We start from the raw sequence: 23,373 nt of genomic DNA, 5'->3' as shown, positions 1-23,373 counted from the left end.
TCATTTAGAGGCTTAAGGCATCCACACTCTTTGCTGAGCTATATTCAGTGGAATATGTTGAGAAGATTGGCATTTATTTCTTCATAGGTTAGTATGTCAAGATAATATTTGTCATCTCTGAAAACAGTGCTTTCTTACACGTAGCCTAGGAACATTAGCTTATAAGTCATTCAACACATATTCTGTTTTCATTAAGTTTAAAGGGGGAGATTTAATATAGTGTGCATGTCAGCATTTTGCATCTGGCATATACTGTGTAATACCTTTATATCCGCACACTGTGCTCCCTCCCAGCACTTCACAGATGAAGATAAAATAAAGTCAGGTAAAAGAAAGAAAAATTATGTCCTTGCTTTACTGCTCATTTGATAGTTGGCCAAATGAAACGTAGATCCTTGAAATTTAAATAAGGTTTGGGATTTCATTATTACGTGTTAAAATAAACAGTGCTGACATTTTAGGAGAGGAAGAAATTGCCCTTTGCTTCAGTATGCCTGCCCACAAAGGATTAGTTGTTTTCAAGACCTCCCAAAGGCAACCACTGCTCATAGTCTCATTCCTGTGGTCTGTGGCAACCCTACTGAATACATTTGTAAAGAAAATTTAAGTGCACTCAGATAATATTTTATTTTATTAAGACAAAGCCAAAACCAAACTAAAAGCTAAGGAAGAAATGCTGTGAAATACATCTCACTTACCTTCTGACTGACAAAGATTCGCAAATACTTTTTAGAAGTAGAAGTTTAGAAACCTGCAGGTACCATGCGTATGACCAGGAGTGCACCAGGAGGAGTATATCTGTCCGTACCTACTTATGACTCCATGACCAGAACTGAGACAGGAAAAGTTCCCCTACTACCAACTATGCCCTTTGTGTTACATCTGCATACAACTCAGGGTGTCCAAATCCTGCCATCTACTTGAAATGGCAAGAATCTCTCCTCGCCACTGCTTCGCTACTCACAAGCAATGGGAAAAATAATATCTTGTCTATAAGACTTGCCCATGCATTCACTTCAGCAATGGTGATTATTTCTATCCATTACACCTTGTAACTAATTTTCTTATTTAATGCTTCTAAAGCTGGCTGGCTGGCCAAGTAATGTTACCCACGTGACAATTAAGCACAAATATCAAGATGAAACAAAAAGCCTTCAAGCAGCTATACCTCAACTTTTTGTTTTCTTAAAAAAAATTTAATAGATATTAACTTTAACACAGCAAGCTACCTTTCAGAAATAGCCAGCTTAATGAAAAGCATAGATCCAGACAACTCACAGATCTTGTTCTTCCTCCAAAGCTGCTTGACTTCATGTTGACTTCAGTCTGTCATCAAATCTAGGTTATAATTTAGGAGATTTGACACTACAAACTAATTTTTTTTTTCTAGTGCCTTCCATGCTATCGTGACTAATATTTGAATTACCTCCTTTGTACAAAATGCAGTTTAAATAAGCTTGAAAGTATCGGGGCATTTTTTTAAACTAAAAAACTCATGACAAACAGCTATTCAATCCCCAATATGACGTTATTAGGGTTTGGGGTTTTTTTTAATCTTTTTTTCTTAGTAAGTGTATGTTTGGGATCTCTCAATTGAAGAATCTGGCAACTTAGAGAGCCATTGGGCTATTACATCATTTGTCCTACAGAAATTAAATTCTTCTCTAAAAAGCAGGTCACCCATAAGCTTTGCGACAAACTTGGAGTGAAACGTTGTGGAAGCACAGTTAATAGGATGAAAGCTCAGTGTCTGAGATGTCAGGCAGCTGTAACAAAGAGTAGCCATGTCCTCCACTGTGTCACCAGAGCAGGAAGCAGTATCACTCACACAGTTCCCAGCCATGTCTCCCAGATGTCTTCAATCTACACTAGAGCCTCTCGTTTCTTGTTGACTCAGTGATCATACTGGAACGCTACAGCTTCTGAATTTGAGTCAGTTTAGCCCTGCACTAAAACCTCTATTTCACCATCAGTAATAGTGCACTGTTTGGAACTGCATATCATCTCAACCATGTGGATATACACAGAGCCTTCTGCAATTGTACGGTTGGCAGCATGCTATTGAGCCTGGGGCTGGTCCAGAAAAGAGAGATACAGCAGAAATCACCAATAAAGACGCACAAGACATCCATAAAAGGATGCACAAGACACATCAAAGGAGCACCACCCAGCTTCCTCTTTCCTGTCCCTCTGCACCACACACCTGGGGTGAGGGGGAGGTATCAGCTGAAGAGAAAGCAGAGCTGAAACCTTACAGACACTCTGCAGATTCATTACAGGATCAGTTTAATAAGTATGCAGTTGTCAGAAGTTGACTTCTCCACCTTGCGCCTACCTTCTGTCTTTGCTTTTCTTGGCTTTTATCACTTCCACATATTGTTCATATGTTAAATATATTTAATGTCACCAGTTATGTAGTTTTATCATTTTGAGAAAAGTTGTGTTCCATTCTGACTAAAATAACTTTAGATTACTAAAAGCTTTCATGTAAAAGAAGTCTTATAAGAAAACCTCTAAGTATCATATCTACATTTTATGGTATGGAAGGCCTCAGCTTAGCCTTGGCCCGTAGATCTAACCACACCCATCTCCAAGGGAAGCCAAAGAGAATCAGCCAGAGCAAGGTCTGCAGCTAGAAATCGTCTACTGCAAAAGCTAAGCAAAAACGATCAACTATTTGAGATGACTACTGCTCTTTAACTCCTGTAGTCAACACACCAAGGAACTAATTATAATGGAAACTCTCCCGCTGTTTAAGTAAAGGTGCATAAAGCACATGGTTGTAACTCTTCTGGGCATTTTTGCAGCAACTGGGAAAGAACAGAAAAATGAACAATGCCAGCTGACTCAGACTCAGTAAAGAGTTCTCCCTTCTCACAGCCTAGCTTTAGAAAAATAGCTTTTACTGCTCAAAATACTTAGGGGATACCATTCAAAGCACTCGTGCAACACATGAGGCAATTAACTGTTTTGTGAGCAACTAATCACTGATGCAAAACACTGACAGTAACAAAACTTGCAGAAATTTTTTCACAATGCTGAAACCATTAATTCTGTTCTAAGGCAAGACAGAAGTAAGTAACTTGTGACAGGCACGATAAATGTTTTCATTACCTCATGGGGTTTTGTGGTTCTGTGCCACAGACACGGCTTACTACTTACAATACCCTGGAATTTTTCAAAGGCACTAGTTTAAAAAAAAGAAAAGTGGGGAAAAAAAAAACAAAAAAACTTTCTGAGGAGTTTGACTGTACTGGAAAAAAATATTTATATTTTATTTTATTTTGCCCCCCTTGCAGGTGAATAACAAACTAAAGAAAATGAGCTAAAAATAGATAGGAGAAAGAAACCTTGTTTCTTTATGTCCTACAGTTCTGCATCACTGCAGCTACCTTTCCTCCCTATTAAAAGCTTGACTGTAGCTACCACTTTCTGTTTATCAGTACAATTGATGCATCTCCAATAAAACTTTTAGTGGTTGCTCAACAATTTGCACTTATCTCCATTTCAGACCCCTAGAAAAGTACATATACCTGAAAATCTGACAGCTTTTCCCAGCATTACCACAAATCCTATCTTTTTTAAGCTGTTATACTTTCAAGATACTACCACTGTCTTTCAAAAAAACATCCAATCTTCAATTTGTTCTAATTACATTGTCTACCAGAATGAAGTAGAAAGTCCTATTGATGAGTCAGGGCACTGCAATTTTGATTCTCAACAGCTGAGAGATGATCTTGCATGGCACAGGACTGGTTTTATTTAAACAGTGTCTCATTTTTTCCTGTGGGTAGATGCAGGAACAGTTTATCTACCACCACCAATCAGTTCACATATTTACCCTCTTTTTTTTTTCCTAGCTTTTACATCCTACATCAAAGAAATGCAAATGTTACTATCTGAAATTAAAAAACAAAGCATTTACTTGCTATATCTAATTGTTAGCACTATCTCTCTCAGACAACTTGAACTATTTTCAGCACACAAAGGACAGAGGCCATTTTTAAACCATGAAATCTTCTTTTAATCCATTTAGAGACAACTGTCCCTTGACAGATCTTCACATAGCCTTTTATAATTAAAGAATGTCTGCAAGTTAGCATCATAAATCTTGCAGGTAAGAGAGATGTGCTTTTCAGAGGCAAATAACAGTTGTTGGGCAAGTACTTTATTTGAGGAAAAAAAGTGTAAATAGAAACAAGTAATATCACTTGTGACACCTAAACAATGAGCTAATTCATGTTTACCAAAGAAAAAAGTGATGAGCAGATCAAGGTAGGTTAAATTTGGGTGCCTTTGGGTCAGACGAGGTGCTTGTACTCATAATAGAGAGAACACAAGGAAATTGTTTTTCTCCCACTCTTAATATTCAGATAACAGGAACAAGATGAAGTTGATTTTCAAAAGAAGTGAAATAAAAGCCATTAAGTATATCACACAATCAAGATATTGTATGAAGTATGAAAATCTTCACATTTGCTCAGAAAAGATGACAAAGTTCCACTCCCATGTGTACTCGCATACTATTCAAACTCACAGGTGAGAAGGATCGCATTTTAAGAAATGTTTCCATTTTCCAAAATGTAAGCTTTTCCATTTCTCTAGCCTTGGCCAGGAACACAGGAAGCACCACTGTTCACGCATGGTTGCCAAATGACTGCCAAATCCCAAGGCTACTTCAGGTTCTGGGAAGGAAACCAACAGTGCTTCGAAGCTTTTTGATCAGAAAACTTCTGGACTTGAGTCAAGCAGCCATTATTTAAACCTGCTGTCTTTCTGGCAGTCTCATTAAGCTATTGAATCCAATGGGCGTTTGACTAACACCAGCACTGGAGAATCAAAAGCAGCAGCAGCAAGAAAGCTTTGCCTAACATTTGCATAAAGCTGTTGCTTCCTTGACTTTCTGATGAGTTGTTATTAACACATGGAATTATTAGGGAGGATAATTCTCCCAAAGCAGTACAGGTAGTACACTCATGTTAGTCTTGAGATGCATGTAGTCAGGTTGTTTGCAAATCAATTACACAGACAAAATGAGATCTGCACTTCTATGTTCACATGGAGCACATACAACTTCCAAAGTGAAATTTCTCAGAGGTGCAGCTTTCTCTTATATCTCCTGGTTAAAGGCATTGATATTTTTGCTATTGGCCTTCTTTCTGTGGAAAAAAACGTTTTGCAGTTGATCCAAGGGCTATTAAAACTTTCCTCCAAGAACAACTCCAGTGGAAAACATGGCAGAGACAAACATGATCAAGATAAATTTTTGTGCAGGCAGTAATGTGTGTAAGAGCCATCTCCCCTCAACCTCAGATTCAATTACTATGAAGAGATCTTTGAGTGCTTTATAGCCTCACATCATGCAAAATCCAGAATGGTTGCTGGGTTAAGTTGCTGGTATGTACAGCTTAAAGGGTTTTGCTTTTTCAGTTAATTGAATGCGGTAACTCTTTCCACAGAGATCAGACTTGCTCTAACCCAGTAGCCATGTTGGGCATAAAAACAAGGAGGTGCGATTTGCAAAACCAAAACAAACTGAACAATTCTTCCATAACTGCATCTTTCTAATAAATACTTTGTAGAGCTCAAATCATCAATTCCACAGAAAAGGGCACACATGGACAGAGACAGCTTATCTTGACAGATCTTGTCTTTCAATATTTTCACCTACTCCCATGCAAAATAGCTCAAGGTTTGGCCTGATACTTTTTGGGCTTCTGAGTAAGAAGCAGTCAGGCACAATATGCAAACAAAATTGATCAAGGTGAAATAGAAGAGTGCATATATCTTTAGCTGTAGTGTGCATTTTGTAGATATGGCTAAAGCCTTGGAGGATGTTGAGCTACAGCATACTGGACAGCATACACATAACCACTGGATAATTTCACTACAGCGATGCTTATTTCCAAATGCCTAAGTAAAGATCTCCAGAACAAGATACTATTTATTTGCTGTAGGAAAAGGGCTTTGGATTACTTTTTCAATCTCTGTGAGTCTGCTTTTGCCTACCACTCCCTTAAAATATAACGAAGGACTGATTTCCTTAAATGAATGCATCCCAAATAATTCTCCATATCCTGAAGAAAAGCATACCAATACACCCATGAGTGATCTTTGGACCAAACAAATAAATGTATTCAGGGGCGTGGAGGAGTTTTAACAGCTGCATTGTTCTAATGCAGCTGTTACCAATTACTGGCATACGTTGTGAGGCCAGTCTGATTACAGCTTGTTTCATCTATATATAAACGCAGTATTTTGCTCCTCAAAAGTTTGGCATTCAGATGGTAACTGCAAGGCTTCAAAACTGAAGCCTATCTGTTATGTCCCAGCTGGCTATTTTGAAGTGTGCCAACAGAATTAAAATGTCACTAAAGATCATGCCACTCTCCGAGGTATCTATGTTATTTTAAGACTTGAAGATAAACTGTGGCCAGCTCACATTGTTTCCTTAAATTTTTCACTCAATAGCTAAGAACGAAGCTTAAAATAAATTAATGATACCATAATGTGCATGCTAACTGACAAGTCTCTGACATTCAAAAAGGTACCGGATGAGTTACGCAGGTCAAATTAGGAGTGGAAAGAAGAGTTTCATCCATAACAGTGAATGGCAAATCAACCAGAGACCAGTTATACAGATAATCCTACATCCTTTTTCAACAGCACTAGCAAGAAAATCTGATAAGAATGGTTTTAAGGAAACATTTAAATTCTTTATTTGAAGTACAGGAGTTCTGAAAGCACTGGACCAGATTACACGAAGTGTTCTATAAAAGTACTTTCATGCTAATTTGATTCTGCAAATTATTATATATGAATGCTCTTTTTTTAGTAAAAGATACTGAGGTGAGCCACCAGAATTGCGAATTCCTTTTCTTGGGTCTACTGTTATCTCCAAGAGAAGACATGATAAGCCACATGTACAATAACCTTTGGAGAGCTCCCACTAGGACAGGTCGTTAGGACTAAAGCCCTTCTTAAAGGTTTTCTGCATCTCTAAACTGGCTAAGTTTGAAATTACTGCAAGCGCTTGGGTTCCCTTAATCCCACAGTGAAACACTTCCACATCTAATGCTGTAAATGAGGAAGTGAAGGAATACCATGAATACCACAAACTTGGGTCATGGAGCCTTCTCCCCCACCCCCCCCTTTTGCTTCCTTATATGATCATTAGCAAATCACGGTAACTTATAGCAGGGGATAGTACTGGACCACTAATAGCATATACTGTATCTTCTGTTCCACATTTTCACCTAAGTGGGTAGCAATCAAGTCTGATAGATCCCCTTCAAGAAGGGCAATAACAAACAAAACAAAACCAACCATAGATAGGCAGGCATACAGATTTAAAAAAAAAAAAACGAAAAATGCTGAAAAATTCAAAAAAAGCAACAGTGATTTAGTGACTCATGATCAAAGTCTTCTGTGGTATTTAAGAAAAAACACAACAACAAAAAGCGGTAACTTAGTGTGTCATAGGAAAAATCAGACGAATTCTTGGCATTTTTTAATAATAGAATCATTTGGGTGAATTACCCCATGAACAGGGCAGGGAAGAGTAAATACGCGATGTTTGCAATTGCTGCAGCTCACTCCCATGCTTCCTTTAGGCTTCACACGCAATGAGCAGCTACTTATAGTATCTCATTCTAACAAGACATTCACCAATGGTAAAGTACTGGGGGGGAGATGAAAAAACAAAACTAAGCCAAGAAAATATTCATAATCAAAATTAAAGGTATAGGTTTAAAATAAAAATCTTTGAAATTATATCTTCAGACAAAGCCTCGCAGAAAACTATAACCTTCTCTACCTCTGTTTCAAAAAGACAAGAAAAAAACAACAAAATTTTCACAGCTTCCTTTACTCATGTCTTGATCAAAAATGGCTTGAGTCTGCCAAATACTGACTTATGGCAGAAACAGTTTGGGTCCAGCCCTGCAAGGTATTATGCTTCTCCAGGAAGTCTGCTATGCGCCTCAGGCTCCATTATCTTTAACATCAGATGAAGTCCTCTTCATTAAACAAAGAGCTTTCTTCCACCTCAAGAGAAATTCAAAACTTAATGACTGTATTTTATTTCAAAGCACTACTGTTATTTCAAGTATGAAAATAAACATATCTAAGATAGGAAACCATCTTCCCTACTAAGATAAATCCACCAGATTAGTACCCACTTAGGAGTACATTAGATGCATTTCTGATTTCTCCAAGTTCTTTTTTTAGAAATGACCAACAACAGCATCAAGTTGATATAATATTGGTTTTAGCACTGACATTCCACCTCCTCTCACTTGTGTGGTGGCACAACAATCTATTTTTTTGTTTGTTTCTGCTCCAAAAAAAAGCTCCCTTCAGTCTCTTCAAGAGTAATTGGTACAAAAATACTGCAAATATACTCTCTTTGTGTATAGTTACATTATTATAGTTATACATTATTATATTATTATAGTTACACATTGCTCATTTTTTATACCAGGAGAAGGTATGATAAAAATCACACTTCTCCTGGCATTCATTTCACTGTCACCTTAATGGGGTGGTACTTTATGGATTAACAAGTCTTAATGGAAAACAAATAACTTTCTGAGCTCTTACCTTTCATCCAAAACATGGAAAGGAGATAGCTGGCAACACTTTTGGCCAAGGGACTGTAAGATCAATATCAACAGCAGGCACATTCATGAATTTCAGTAATTGAAAGGCTTTGAATGGAAAGTATTACCTGTTTTTGTTTTAAAAAACTGTTATGTTATACTTAGCACAGTGCATGTATTTAGTGGCTCCATGAGCCACTGAAACTTAGCCTGCTCATATGGAATGGCTTTGTATGTAAAGGAAAAATAATCTGTTTGTAATTGAGAAGCATTAGCTATCTCTGAAGTCACTGTGTTCATTAAAACTTTGGCTTTCTGAATTCTGTAATAGATTTCAAGAATGTATCCTACGTTCTGTTTTTCACATCAAATGTTAGTAGTTATAAGTGACACTGTGTGGATAATAAACTAACTAGCCTGGTTTGGACTGTTTTTCCACCAAAAGTGACTGTTTAAAGTTCCCTTTTCTGAAGCTCACATAGTTTCCACAATTTCTGCTGAAATGTTCTTTGTACAGCAGAGATCATAGCTTAAGTACAGGTAACAGATGAGTCAGAAGAAGCAAGTCCCTCAAACAACTGCCTTCCAGGTAACCCATTTAATTGCCAACTTAATTATCCAGAAATTAACATCAAACACTGGCTTGGAGGCTCTCATCCGCTGATAAATTCTCTCTGAAATCTGTGACCATCTCAAGGCAATAGCTTCTAAAGTCATTAGTTTTTATTTTGGAGGGTTTTCTGCTCAGATATATCCATGTAACACTAGCTGCTCAGGCCTTTTTTGTTTTTCTAACCCAATGGTTTTTTAATAGTATGCTGGTAAAAATTAACTAAGTTATGATATTAAAGCTTGCCAAAATTGTAGGAGAAAAATACTTAGCTGCCATTATAAGCTTAGAAGTTAGTTGCAAGGCATTAAGATGAACATTTAAGATCCAAAATATGAAAGCATATAAATCTTTGTGAATTCAAATGTGACAGATTGAAATCATTTGCAAATTATGTTTTAATGACAAAGTATACTCAGTTTACACAAGAATGCTGGTAAAAAGCTCAGACATGTGCCAATATTTTATAAAGCATACACCAAACAACTTGTTCACATCAAGCTCAGTTGAACTTATCTGAAAAACTAAACAAAAACAGGGGGTTGCTGCTTCTACATAAGTGATAATGCACCATGTGCTAAGTGAAAGCAAAGATGCACCATACACAGAGCTAAAGGAAAAAAAACAAAGAAGAAAAATGTGAGCACATACTTCCCATTTTCACACAGCACAAACACTTTGATGCTGTCAGCCTGTCTAGGGTGATTGTCACATTGATAGATATAGGAACCAACATCCATAGGACCCGCATTTAATAGTCAGCTACAAGCATGTATGATAATCAATCCCCAATCTCTTGTGCAAGCAGCTAGATTTTCACCACACAGGAGTTACACAAAGCTGTTCTCAGCATGGTTTACTTTCACCTCCCTTTTCCACTGAATCATCAGGTACCAGCTAGGACGAGTCTGGCCACCAGACTAACAAGTTCACAGATCCAATGTGCTCCCCTTTCAGAGGAAACTGTCTCTGCCATTTTTCCATTCTATTATTGTTCAAGCTTAGCATTCAGACTAGAACACGTCCACCAAAATAAATCTACTCAACAGTGTCAGGCCAAAACATGTCCTATTGGAAAATGTGAGGTAGCGGGGGACATAAAACCAGTGCATGTATAGCTATGCCATTCAAGCCACAAGCAAAGCTCAATTTTACTTCTAATACAAGGTAACAGCAGCCTTAATAGATGCAACTCATAGGACATTTTACAGGGCAATTTATCTCTGTAGGGTATTTTACAACAGAGCTTCCAAGAGCACAGCTTTCTCCTCATCATAGGAAAATTCTCTTTGGGAAGTAAAATATGGGCACCAAATACTATTTAGCAGTTCAAAGTAGAATTATGTCATTACTGAATTGTAAGAATACATGTAATAATCTCTATTTCCCTTGGGAGTTTTTGATGAGAAGAACACTTAAAATAAAGCAAAAATGACTGTTAATAGCCATCTTTAATTGAATGGTCATCATGGTGTCTTACGTAGTTTTTTCCACTGAGGTCCTTGGAGCCTCAATAGTTATCAAGCAAGGTCAGATTTTACAGTGTGAACAGTAGATAAGTTACCTGCACAAGAGGAAACTTCTATAGTTTTAGGAAATAAAATGCTGAACCCAAATGAAATCTGCAAGAAATCCAGAAATGGCACTAGAAATTACACATTTAAAAACTAAATCAGCTCTGACAAATAGAATAACACCTAGTCTAATTCTAATATCAAGATTGCTTGCAGAAAATATTTTGCAAACACTAACATTCTAAAAAAAGTTGTAAATAGTTGTGAAGTTGTAATTAGGTGCTTTACAGCAGATAGTATTACTAAAGAATCAAAAATGTTGCACTGCTTATGCACATATGTCACTATCACTGTGCAAACTAGGGAAGTTTATTACAAGATGCAGAAATGAAAGTCAGAATTCTTTCAGTAGCCTCCTGGACAGTAATACTCTATGACTATTGCTTCAAATGAAAAAAAATATCCTAAAGAATATAACTTTTTAAATGGCCTGTAACTCATTAATAAACTAATTAATAAACCCCACCTATGTTTCACACTGAGGATTAATTCTAAGTGGGAAGAAACATATATCACCCCGAAACACAGCTGTGAATCTTCTCTGCATATAAACCAAAAAAGCAGGACCAAACTGGGAAGCTACATGCTATTGCATATTTGCAATCACAATCAGAAGTATTCTTTGACTTGATATCTGCATTTTTCCCAACATGTATATATTTAATACTTGGAAAGCCATTCAGTTTACCAATTAGAAGCATTCATGCTATCAAAGACTCCTTGAAAAGTGAAGTTGCACTGCATTAAATTGATCTGAACATCTTCAAACTGAGGACGTTCAAACATCAATTGCAAGATCTTGTTCCACACTTCCATAGCAATGAGAAGGGTTTTCAGCACTGGGAATATAAATCAATTTAACAGACAAGCAAAACTGTCCCAAGGAATTTGCAATCTGGAGATTTCTATTAGGCAGTAGTCAGACTCCTGGTAACAGTAGTTACCACTGCAACCTTCCTAGACACATTTTGAGTATTAAATTTCAGCTTGCAAACATTAGTTCTTGATGCACATGTTAAAACAGAAGTTTAACCATGTGGAGTACATTAGAGAATTCCCCGCTGCCCACAGAGATAATCACTCAACTTTGCTTCTTCACATTCTGGAAGAATGCACACGCTGGCATCAAGAGAGCTGCTCTAATTTTCAGGTATTTCAAACTAATTACATTGCTTTGGGTAAAATATGTTTGATTAAATTATCACTGTTTGTTCCTGTCTTCAGAGATGTAAATCAATCATCGTATTTCAGCTAGAGTACTGTTGAAAGACACATTTAAGGTGCTCAGTAAATTATGACCTACCCATAGTACCTGGCATTGTCCTCTATATATCTACTACAGAATTTATGATTCTTTATTACCAAAACACATTTACATATTTTCATCCTTACAGTTCTACAGATCCCCAGCAAGGCTCTGTGGCAGCCAATATGTGGAAGGCTACTGTTTGCCAACCCTCACTCCCACCCACCTGGCAGATGCATAGATATGATCCCAACAAAAATAAGATGGATCACTGGACTCTATTTTTACCCTGAAACCTTACATTTTCACCCCAGCAACTCCCTTTTGAACTTCAAGGCAAGTCTTTAGTCTGTTCACTTTGTTTATCTGCAGCATATTTTGTGGTTCATCTAATTGCTAGTTGACATGCAGCAAAACGCTGTGCATAACAAAAGGTTTGAATTCCAGCTGGAAGCAAGAGCTGTACCCCTTGCATTTATTTAGTTTGCAGCCAGACTTCCCAAAGGCATGTCTTAGCCAGCAAAACCTGTTCAGCTGCTACACGAGGAGCAAAAACTTTCTATCCTGGCTCCAATTAAAAGGAAAAAAGTGCAAACACCAAGAACACAAGAGCACCTCTGCGTGCAAAGGAGGAACCAGAGCATCTCCATTAACTTTGAATTCTGTGGACAACTGCCTGCCCAGTGCTGCTTAATTTCAAAATGACGCACAAGGGTCACTCAGTTGCTTGCACTACAATATGCTATGTTTCTCCTGCAGGTCAAGCTACTGTTAAACCCAAAGGGCAGGCTGACCGAAACACTACGTGATTTTCCTGCCAGGAAGCACACAGCCTTGAATCACCTTTTCCTCATACCAATTATCTGCACTGGTGCAGGATGTCAGGTGAGTCCCAGCTCGGCACTGGCATTTCTCCTCAGCCCTGCTGAGCAGCACAACATCATGAAGCAAACCGGAAGGTCTAACAAACTAACTCTCCATTACAGCACTGTTGGCACACTTCTCCCGCTTCATCAAAACTTCCAGATTTATGAAAGTACAGAATAAAATAGCTCTTAGAGTATATTGGGTTGAACTGCTTGGTGACTGTTGTGTTTTATTTTGCTTTGCATTGCTGCTTTTCTTGCCTGATCATGCAGACATTCAGTGTAGGCATCCTTGAGAGAAGAGTTATACAAGTATTTATGTTATAGAAAAAAGAACTCCAGCAAAAAAAAAAAAAAAAAAAAAAAGAAACTTAAAAATGTAACCCAAGTTGAGATTCTTTAAACTCAAGTTGTGATCCTTTAAACCAATTTAATGCCTACATTCCACTAGCAAAGGAAACAAAGCCATCTTTTATATGCTAAAAAAGCAAATCACTGAAAAAAAAACTAAAACAGAAATGCCTATGTAAGGGAAACAATGATGACTAGTAAACCAAAGTGGGAGAAAAATAAGACTTCCTAATGCATTCTTGCCATAGCATTCTTAAAAGTTTATCCTTATATGGTTTGTGGAAACAAAATATCCACCCCAAGCAATCCATGACTCATAAACCATAAAGTACAAGTCTTAACTATTACCTAAAGTGAAACTTGTATTATTAATAGTCTGAAATCCTTTCTACACTTGTAATTCTTCTAGTGGTTCCTTTCTTAAATTATTATTTTTATCATATCATTACTTCTGTCATTTCATTTAACAGTTATACTGTTTTCTCCCCTCTCTCTGGAGGCTATATGAACTTTTAAAATTTAGGAATTCCAATTTCTGTACTGATGACTCAGGCCATATCTTGGGATCCACAGTACTATTTCCAGCACCTCCGACATTTTTTTTTTTTTTGAGTCAAAATTGTTTACAGACAGTCTATACCTAAGGAGCAAAGCAAGAAAAAATCTCTTATAATCTCACTTCCCAAATTCAAAACAGAAACAAGATCATATACTTTATCCACACAGTTTGGCAAAATACATATGCCTCACAGCAAAAAGCTCTTCCTCCTGTGCCCTAACAGATCAGGGTTCTTTATACAGTAAATGATAAAAACTTTTTGTTATTTTCTATTAAATATAATATTGGGAACAATAAAAATGGTGATTAAAATGCATACTGAGTTAGTCTTACTGCAGACAACCCTTTCTGAAATGGATAATTTGAAAAATCACTTTACAAAACAGAAATCAAATGATCCATAACATTTTTCCTTATTACCCCACCTCAAATCATGAGAATTTCAGCTGTTCTTAAGCTGGAAGTCTAGACTTCGTATTTCCTGAAGGAAAATCTGAGATGAGGAAGAATGCTGTGATAAAGATCTCATACTCAGGAAAGCAGATAAAATAAGTGTCACTGGTGCAGACATTTGGTTTATTAAGTGCACAACCCAGTCTTAAAGCTCATCTGAATTTTGCCTCCAAATTTGTCCTGCTAATATGGATATCAAATTGCCCAGCTGGCTCTAGCCTCACCTGAAACTTCTGGGTAGCCCTGTGGTTCTAAAAGTTCAGAAAAAACAAAACCCAAAATCCCATAGGCATCTCTGAAATTCGTTGGCTGCGTTGCAATGCACCACATTCATTTTTAAAATCCATGAACTCAACCACTGCAGAAATGGAAGCAGCATTAGAGAAACTGCTCTGTTGTAGACACACAGCACCCAAAAGATTTCTGAAGCATTGCTGTAAGGTGATAGAAAAGCAAAGAACAAATATCCTCAAAGGTTCTTCCCAAGTGAATTGGCTTCATAGCCTTCCGTTCCTGTTCTCAGGGAGAGATGAAAAAACTCCTTCAAAAGTAGCACCTTTTTCTCACTATAAAGATCTGTTTTATGAATTAGAGAGGTAAATAAATTCCACATTATGAAAGTAAAAAAAAGAACCAGTGTCTTCCAGGATTTTCTCTACTGTTTCTTCTTAATCCTTGCATTGCTCATTGCCACTTTTTCCAGAAGTTTCATAGGAATCACAGTGTCATGTAACAGTAGAAATACATGATCTTTATCTTTCTCAATTCCAAAGAATAATTAAGGCATGCGTCTGGAGAAATAGTCCCCAAAAACAATATTTAAAATAGGTGGTGGCTCTTAGCTGTTCAGTAACTTACAGGTTTATTTATGGAAGCCCATGCTAAGTTACTAAAGTTGATATTCAAAAAGCAAGCATCTGGTTTCCATCTGTCCTCATGGGAACCACTAAAGAGCTTTAACAGAAAAATAAAATACTGGGGTGCAAAAGAGCAAGGTCTCTGGGAGGAAGGGATAAATATCACAACGAAATAATTCTCAACTATAAAATGCATTTAATGTTTCTTAAAAAAAATATATATATATATATATATATGAAGAAAGAAAACAAACATTAAAATGGAAGGTAAAATCGTACGTTATAAAAGGAGAATTTTTTAGCCATATCCCCAAATTTTTTAGCCATATGTAATAGGAAAAAGTGAACAAAACATCCACAAATTGTATTTTAAAAATTGTGAAATGAAATTATAACTTTCATGCTAACCAACAAAACTTGTGTCCAAAGCTAATCAGTTTTAAAGACATCACCTGAACACGCTTCCCAGCAATGGAAATGCTGTGTATAGCAGGCAACCACAGTTTTATCTATTTGTATTTAAGCAATTTCCAAACAAAGTGGACTTTTAATTATGACAGCTATAATACCAATTCCTTCAGTAACAGAGGAATGAATATATAAAAAGCAGCGTGTGATATAGTCCTACACATGAAGAAAGGAAGCTTTTATTCTGCCCTCTTCAAATATTGCACTAACATTCAGTTACAAAACAGCTAAATTGGTTTTTCAATCAAGATATGTGCACAACTGCCTCCATAAACATACCCCTTTAAGATGTAAAGTTTCAGAAGGCATTGCTTTAAATATGCCTTCCAGGCAAGCTACTTGTTGCACCTTAATTTCCTTCTCTTCCTTTTATTTTTTTCCATTTTGCACAAAAAAAATAGGGAAAGTCAAATAAAAACCTGACAGAGTTGTACCAAATTAAAATATCTATGATAAGGAAGTTGATCATAAAAACTTCTCTCTTGCCTTTGTTGTGTATTCTCATGAAGCTATATATGCAGATATAAAAGCTATAGCTATGTAAGTTTTACTTTCAAACAGCAATTGCTCTGATCATTTTATTTAGTCTCTCACGAGCAAGTTGCACAGAAAGCTCCATCGTGCAAAATCACTGGGTAGTGTACTCAGTAATTTTTTCCCATCTTGCCACTATTTTTAATTCTCACTAAAGTCTCATAACCATGCTTACTTCCACATATTTGAAATTACATAAAACTGTATCAACTTATAATTAATCAAGGGTAAAGCAGGCATCCATAGATGAAAGTACAGTAGTTCCTACCATTTATCACAAAGGTTCTTAAGTATTACCACAAAAAAAAAAAGGACCAAGTGGAAATATATTCAGGTTCCTATAACTACCTTCACCAAACATGGACACTGCAAAAGCCATTAGCTCAAGTTGCAACACCCACTCAGTTTTCTTGGCCCTCACTGATCACCGTTTTCCTTTAAAATGGCAAAAAACTGGGGCATTATCTAGACATCTATATATGCTTTTAGGACTAACTTCAGCATTCTCGTACTGTAGCTATCAGTGAGTGGAAGTATATAAAAATTCAAGTTTTGTGGTTTTTTTGTTTGTTTTTAAGAAGTTGTCTTAAGTTTTCCTATCCTATCAGTGGTATTGACACGTAATTTAAAGACCAATGCTGTTTCACATTCACAGCTTCTCTTTAATCTTGGAGGGGAGCAGTAATGTCTCAGAATACTTTATTTAGTTTTGAGAGAAGAGGTAGAAACAGAAGAATGTAATTATGGAAATCCCTCAGTATTAAAATCTTATCTCACCACCCCATTTATAGCCACAAGCCATTCTTCCCATGGGCAAGCAGCATCTGCAGCTAGCGTGAGTCCATCCAACTTCGCAAAGCACTTTTTTTCCAGACAAAAAAGAGTAAACAAACCAACAAAGCAAATCCCTCACAGGCAAGAGAGCTGGGAGTGCACTGCCCATGGCTTTGGTTTCATGAGATCCAAGCAGAATTAGAAACAGCTGAGCCCATGGGACTGTAGAGAAGCACCACCTCAAGACAGGACATCCGCCCCACTCCCAGATGATGGGGCTGAAGCTATTTCTTTGATCTCTGATTGTCTGATCCCAACCCAGCCTTCAGCTGTCAGGTAGCAGACACAAACCCATGAGTCAGTTCCTCAGCAAGGTAGGAAGGGTGAGAACAGGAGATGACTGGGTTAACTCATGATTAATTCAATTTTTAAACCACACAGCAGTCATCTCTGTGCCCAACCAGGCAAGTTACTGCCTGAATGGGACACACCTGCTGTTCCTTTCTGATATCTGATATTAACCCCGCCAATCGATTTAAAATGACAGGCAAAAGTGGGTCAAACCTCTACCCATGGTTGCCTGCAGGTGTGACTCAGTGGACTCCTGGAAAGTGAGGCATTTCCAAATGACCTTCTTGCCTTGTTAAAAAGCCCAAAAATGAATGACACACTAAGTACAGCGTATGGTTCCACTGGTGGGTTGTTTCATCAAGAAACTCTTAATGCCAACTTTACAAGTTTCACTGGAGAAGATGCCCCAGGCATGAACCACACAAGATAATCCTTTCTTCAGAGGCTGAGCAAAAGGAATCGCTTATTAAGAACAGCTAAAGACCAAAGCACAGCAGGACAACAGACAAAACAAGAATCAGCAAGCAGGGCTGAAACTGTACCCTCTCAGAAAAGAGAGCATTCACACACAAATTCAACTACATGTCTTGTAATGCTGTGTACCACCACCACCCTGGAGAGCATGACATTTCTCAGACTACAGCCATATCCTTTTTTCATTTTTGTACTCTCCAACAGGGATGTTCCTTTTCTAATTGAAAAGGAAGAATAACTTGTTCAGAAAGGTAGCAGTAACTGGTGAGGCAATATTGATATGGGGCTCAACCAACACTCACTGAAGAACTGCATTGATGAAGGAGGGCACAGCAGCAATCAACAGGGTGCAATGGCAGTTATTTTCTTTGATAACAAGAAAAGATAGTTCTCATTATGCAATGGTTTCAGTGGTCAATTTTTCTGCAAGATACTCACTCACATCATTAAATAAAAACAGCAGTCTTCTAATAAGGGCTGATTTTTAGCCTTGGGAGACTTGAGAGTCTGCAGGAATTTCTTGCATAGTGCTGCTGCTCTTCCTGCTTCAGTTCCAACAATGAGCAAGCACATGAGCATTCTGCTCCCTTTTTCCAACCTCTCCCAGAACATAGCCCCATGCTAAGAGCGGTATGCTGAAATTCAAGCAATTTTAGGAACAGGCAGATTGGCCCAACCAATCTGTAGTGGTAACTGCAGTTCACAAAGGGAAGCTGCAGTTTTGTACAACTGCACAACCGCTTCGGGAGCCACCTCTCTCTGACACCAAGCTGCAGTATTTTTATCTGTGTAACTCAAGGGCTGACTGAAAAAAAAGAAAAAAATCCATCATCCAGCAGTAGAGAGATTTTGCTCCAGGTACTAAAACAGCTACGTGCCAAAGTCAACCATACACCAAATCGGCAGAATTCCAGGAACTGGACAGTGCTGTACTTCACTTTTATCTGCAGTAAAACCGAACACCCTTCCCTCCCAACCAAAATCCAATGCACAGTTTGGCTTTGTGGAACAAGGGGTATTTTACATTGCTCTATATTACTGCTTTTTATACTTTAACTTCTCACATTTTCTAATGATTTACTCGCAGCATCAACTTATTAACCAAAAACAGGTTCAGATCTTCTACTAATAGTGTTCTTATGCCTTCTAAGATTCCCCTTAGTAGTAGGTTCTAAAATACTTTATTAAAAAAAAGTTGTTTTAAACAAGTGCTAGCAAATAGTCATCATTTGAAGAAATGCAATCTCATTGCAATTTTTTCAAGAAACTTTCGTCACAATACACTTCAACCAAAAGTATTGCTGGCCTCTGAAAGGCCTGTTCTGCCATGTTAGCTGCTGTTGACTTCTTCCACAGTGTCATTCAGCTTATTTTTTAAACTTCTAGCAATATGTAATGGAGTAGGTGGAGGTTTAGAAATAAAAATAACGTAGGACCTGACACAAAAAGAAGTACTCTCAGTCATTTAGAAGAAAGAGAAGAAAGGCTGGTCAGGTCTATTTTTAATTAAAAACTGTTAACAAAACCGAAGTTCAAGGAGGAGCTAGACATCATACAATGTGGAAGAGGTGACATAAGGCTGGCAGAGATCTCTGCCTACTCAAGTAATTAACAACTAATATGTTTTCTGAAATGCTATAAATCAAGACATTTCAGGTTACAGTAGTGTATCTTCAAATGGCAGCCACTTAACTCCAAGCACCTTGCCCAACTATTTACATGCTTTTAGCCTCCAAACATCTGCTATGATAATGATTAATTCTCCTTTAAAAAAAAAAAAAGAAAAATCTTCCTTACCTTTGCAAAGTCATGTTCAGATTGCCTGTACACGCCTTGATCTTGTTTTGTGCTTCAAGATGAGTCATCCCGTCTGTACTTATCCCATCAATGGTGAGAACCACGTCACCAATCCCCACGTGTGCTCGGGCTGCTTTTCCACCGTCGTTAAGCTGAAATGCCACAAAAAAGGCAAACGAGAGACTTAAATACCTTATGCTTATATTCTCTGAACAAAGGAAAATAATTTATACAATGTTTTGCTCATAAAAATGGAAAAAGTTTGAGTTTCTTCTTTATGAGCATGTTTTTGTGGATACACTGTGTATACACAATCTTTTTGGTGAAGCATTATTTATAAATTCATGTTTTTATTTCATATTAATGACAAGAAAAGCACTGCATACCATTATCTATTTTTCAAAACCAAATTCCTCATTGATTGGCTTACAGCTATGCACATTCACCAAGAAATGCAAGCAGGGATAGGCACATAAAATTTCCTGGTTGCAAGCTTCAGTCTATTATCTCTTCACATCTGAGATTTCTCTCATGGGTGAAAGAAAGGCTGTAAGTCAGGTTTTTCAATTCTAGCTTTTCAATCTAATCCATTCCCTCAAAGTTTATGTATTTGTCAGTAGTTGGTTATATGTATGAAAGCCTTTATTAACGGTGAAACTATCTTTCCCCCCAGCTGCAACTACAAAAAAAGTCAAAAGTTCAACATTACAGACAGGCCAGTTACAGAATTTTGTTTTGACTCATTCTTGGTTTATAGCTGCAGTGACCCACAGTATACTCAAAACAGAATAAGAAAGGCTTCTTGAAAAGTCTGACTCTTTGATCAAGGTCACTGCTGAAGTTCAGCTTAGCTGCCTTTGGTCCACTTTAATGGAGCACTCCAACAACAAAAGCTTTTGTAAAGATCACATTACTGACTCTGACTGAACAATAAATTAATCTTTTCATCTGATGCCACCAGCTTTATTCCCAAGGACACACACACACACACACAAAAAGCAATCCATGGTAAGATTTACATATTGATTTAACTCATGGTCCTCAATCTGTTGAGCACTTCGTAGCTAGCTATTGAGAACAGTCCTATATGGTGCAAATTCCCTCTTTGTACTCGTATTTCCTCTCTTACAGCAGACAGGCTGTTACTGTTTGGCTGTGTATGTAAAACCCCACGTCTACTTTGCACGCAAGCATGAGTCAGTTTCTTGAAGAAATCACTATCACTACTTTTAGGGAGGTACTGCAGGCAACACAATTACTTTGTCTTCATTTCCAAAACCGTGGCCCAAAGAGAACTCCAATTGATGTAAATCAAGCAGCTGCTCATGGGAAAGCAGAATGAAGGCCTTCATCTGAGTTGCCTGCAGCCTCTTCTTTACTGCATCCAGCAGTTACCAGGAGGTTACTCCTTTCAACAATGACAAATCACTAATCTACCTCTCATTTACTTTTCCAACAAGAGAAATGAGGCTAGATCTTGAAATCAGTCCATGGCAAGGGGGTACAATATGAATATGAGAGACTCACTTTTTGTATTTGTATACGAACAGTGACACAAGAAAGAATGTCACCTCTTCATCAACCTGTGGAAAGTACGCCATCAGCCTATCAGATGTGGTTATGGCTTTTCTAAAATCCCAGGGATAATGCACTACAACTGGGATGTATGTCTGACAGTATCTGAAGACAAACACTTTTGTGTAATGCTACAAGGCAAATGCAAAAGCCCCCAAAACAACTAAATTTGACAACATTCACTGAAAGCAGAAGCTTTTACACTTGGTGGGTCACCAGCTCACACTTTCTCACATCAGTCTCTATCACACAGACATTTGAAGTAGCAATCATTAGCGATTCAAAACATTAGCCAAAAACTCAAACAAAACCTGATAAGTCTTCCAGTTTGGTGTTAGTTTTGTGAAATGTGTTATCTTTGTGAAAGGGGAAGCAGGAGAAGTAGCAAGACTTGTAATCTCTTAAGGTTCAAAAGAGCAGTTTGTCCCTCACCATGACAGGTCAACACAATTATTTTACCCAGAGATGAAACTGAAGTGTGCTAACAAATGGAAGGCAGCAGAGCAAGTTTCATGCAAGCAAGACAAGGAGAAAACAGGAAAAAAATGATGCTCTGATTTTTGAAAGTTTCTGGACTTGCTACATTAACCAGAATTAAAGTTTCTGTGGTGAAACAATTTCCAAAAGGCTTCAACAACAAAGTCAGAATTTCTCCAAAAAAATTGGTGTTCAGACCCAGCTTTCAGTGAAGAGACCCAATTATGATAAAACCCAGTTCAGGGAACCCCATTAGCACGCAGAAAGCTATGACCAACATAGCTATTTATAGAGAAGATCCTTAAATCTTGGCGGGGGGGAAACCACAGTAAACAGTTCTCTAAATCGCTACATTACAGCAGGCTGACATTTGTCAGCAACGTCTGCAAAAGGGAATGGAACGTCAGGGCATTAAAAGCTAAAGGTCAGAAGGATCACCATGCCTTGTAGCTGGACTGCTGAAGTTAATAAAATCCAGCTTTCTCAGAATATACGCAAATGGGCATAATCCACATATGAAGTAATTGGTGATGAAAAGAGCAACCTAAACGCACTTAAGCAGCAAAAAGCAGGCTTCAAAGTGAATATTTTCATTGGGGAGGTATGCTTATGTTCTGGAGAAGTGTAAAGTAAAACAGAAAGAACACTTTTTTTGTCTAATTACAATGCCAATATATCACAAACCAGAGTCAGAGTGACATTTGAAGAGGTCACTCTTAAATATTTGTCTTCTGGTAATGAAACTCTCTGTATGTATTAAGAGGGAGCTGCAAAATTATTTTTCAGAAGTGAGTCCTGGGCAAAAATTCATTAAAAATGTCACTGGGAAGTGCATCTTGGGAAGAAAGCAGCACGTCCCAGAAAGCAAGGTGAGCTTCTGTCTGTGTCCATGAGACCTGCTGGCCAGGCAAGGAATTGAACCTGCCTTAGAGATGAAAGGATCACAGACACGACTGAATTAAGAAATTACTGGACTGTTAACGGCTGAACCACGCACTAATCTCCTTATCTAGATAGAGCGGATAAAACTTCTAAGTAGCACTCACTGATTTGGGATCAGAGATCTGACTAATGAGAGGAGAGGTTGGTACTTCTAGGAAATCTCAGCTCAGCATGACTCTGCTCTGGCAGTGCCCACCAGCATCCCTGGTTCATCAAGCATCTGTCCATCTCACACTGAACCTACAGAGCAAGCTTTGCCACGGATACTGCAAAGAGCAATATACTCAGAGCATACAGAGCATCAACAGATACATAAATAAAAATAAACATCTACACTGAATACATCAATAGGAATTCAAACACTGAAAGAATTATGGACTGCAGATGTATTTTTACTTCCAGTAACCTCAGTTTTGACATCTCTTTGTTTCTCTAGCAGCACATTACCATTACAAACAATAAGTTCATGTACATATTGAGCATTGTGTACATATTACTGTATAAGTATTCGAACCAAAAATAAATCAAAAGATTCCCTACATATTCCTCACCGTTAACTCCAATTATTTGTTTTTAAACTCAGAACTTAAAAAAATCCAACCGATATTGAAGTTCTAAAAAAAAATAAAATAAAAACGTAGGTGCCAGTGTATAAGAAAACCTGGAGTGTTATTCATAAATCATATCTACTTTTACACAGCACTTGTCTTGTATAAGTGGTTTGGTCTTATACTGCACGTTTAACTTTAGCTATGAAGTTAGTAAGATGAGCCTGTATCAGTCAGAGGTGAACTACAGTGTTACATATGCTTAAAGACCAAAATACCAATAGACTGATGGGCAAAAAGCCAAAAACTAATGCAGA

General features: G+C 37.6%; 1 protein-coding gene across 20 annotated transcripts in view; it reads right to left on the bottom strand.

Moving 5' to 3' along the window:
* PDLIM5 (PDZ and LIM domain 5) overlaps positions 1-23,373 on the bottom strand; it is a 114,480-nt gene that overhangs the window by 58,517 nt on the left and 32,590 nt on the right. For all 20 annotated transcript variants that reach the window (XM_090139272.1, XM_090139279.1, XM_090139286.1 and 17 more), the window contains one exon: positions 19,515-19,666. In XM_090139272.1, coding sequence (XP_089995398.1) covers positions 19,515-19,666 — 152 coding nt within the window. The remainder of the gene's footprint in view (positions 1-19,514; positions 19,667-23,373) is intronic.

The sequence above is a fragment of the Phasianus colchicus genome, chromosome 4 (assembly GCF_987193195.1).
Source record: "Phasianus colchicus chromosome 4, bPhaCol1.hap1.1, whole genome shotgun sequence".
NCBI classification, from domain to species: domain Eukaryota; kingdom Metazoa; phylum Chordata; class Aves; order Galliformes; family Phasianidae; genus Phasianus; species Phasianus colchicus.
This window is presented reverse-complemented; position numbering and strand designations above follow the sequence as displayed.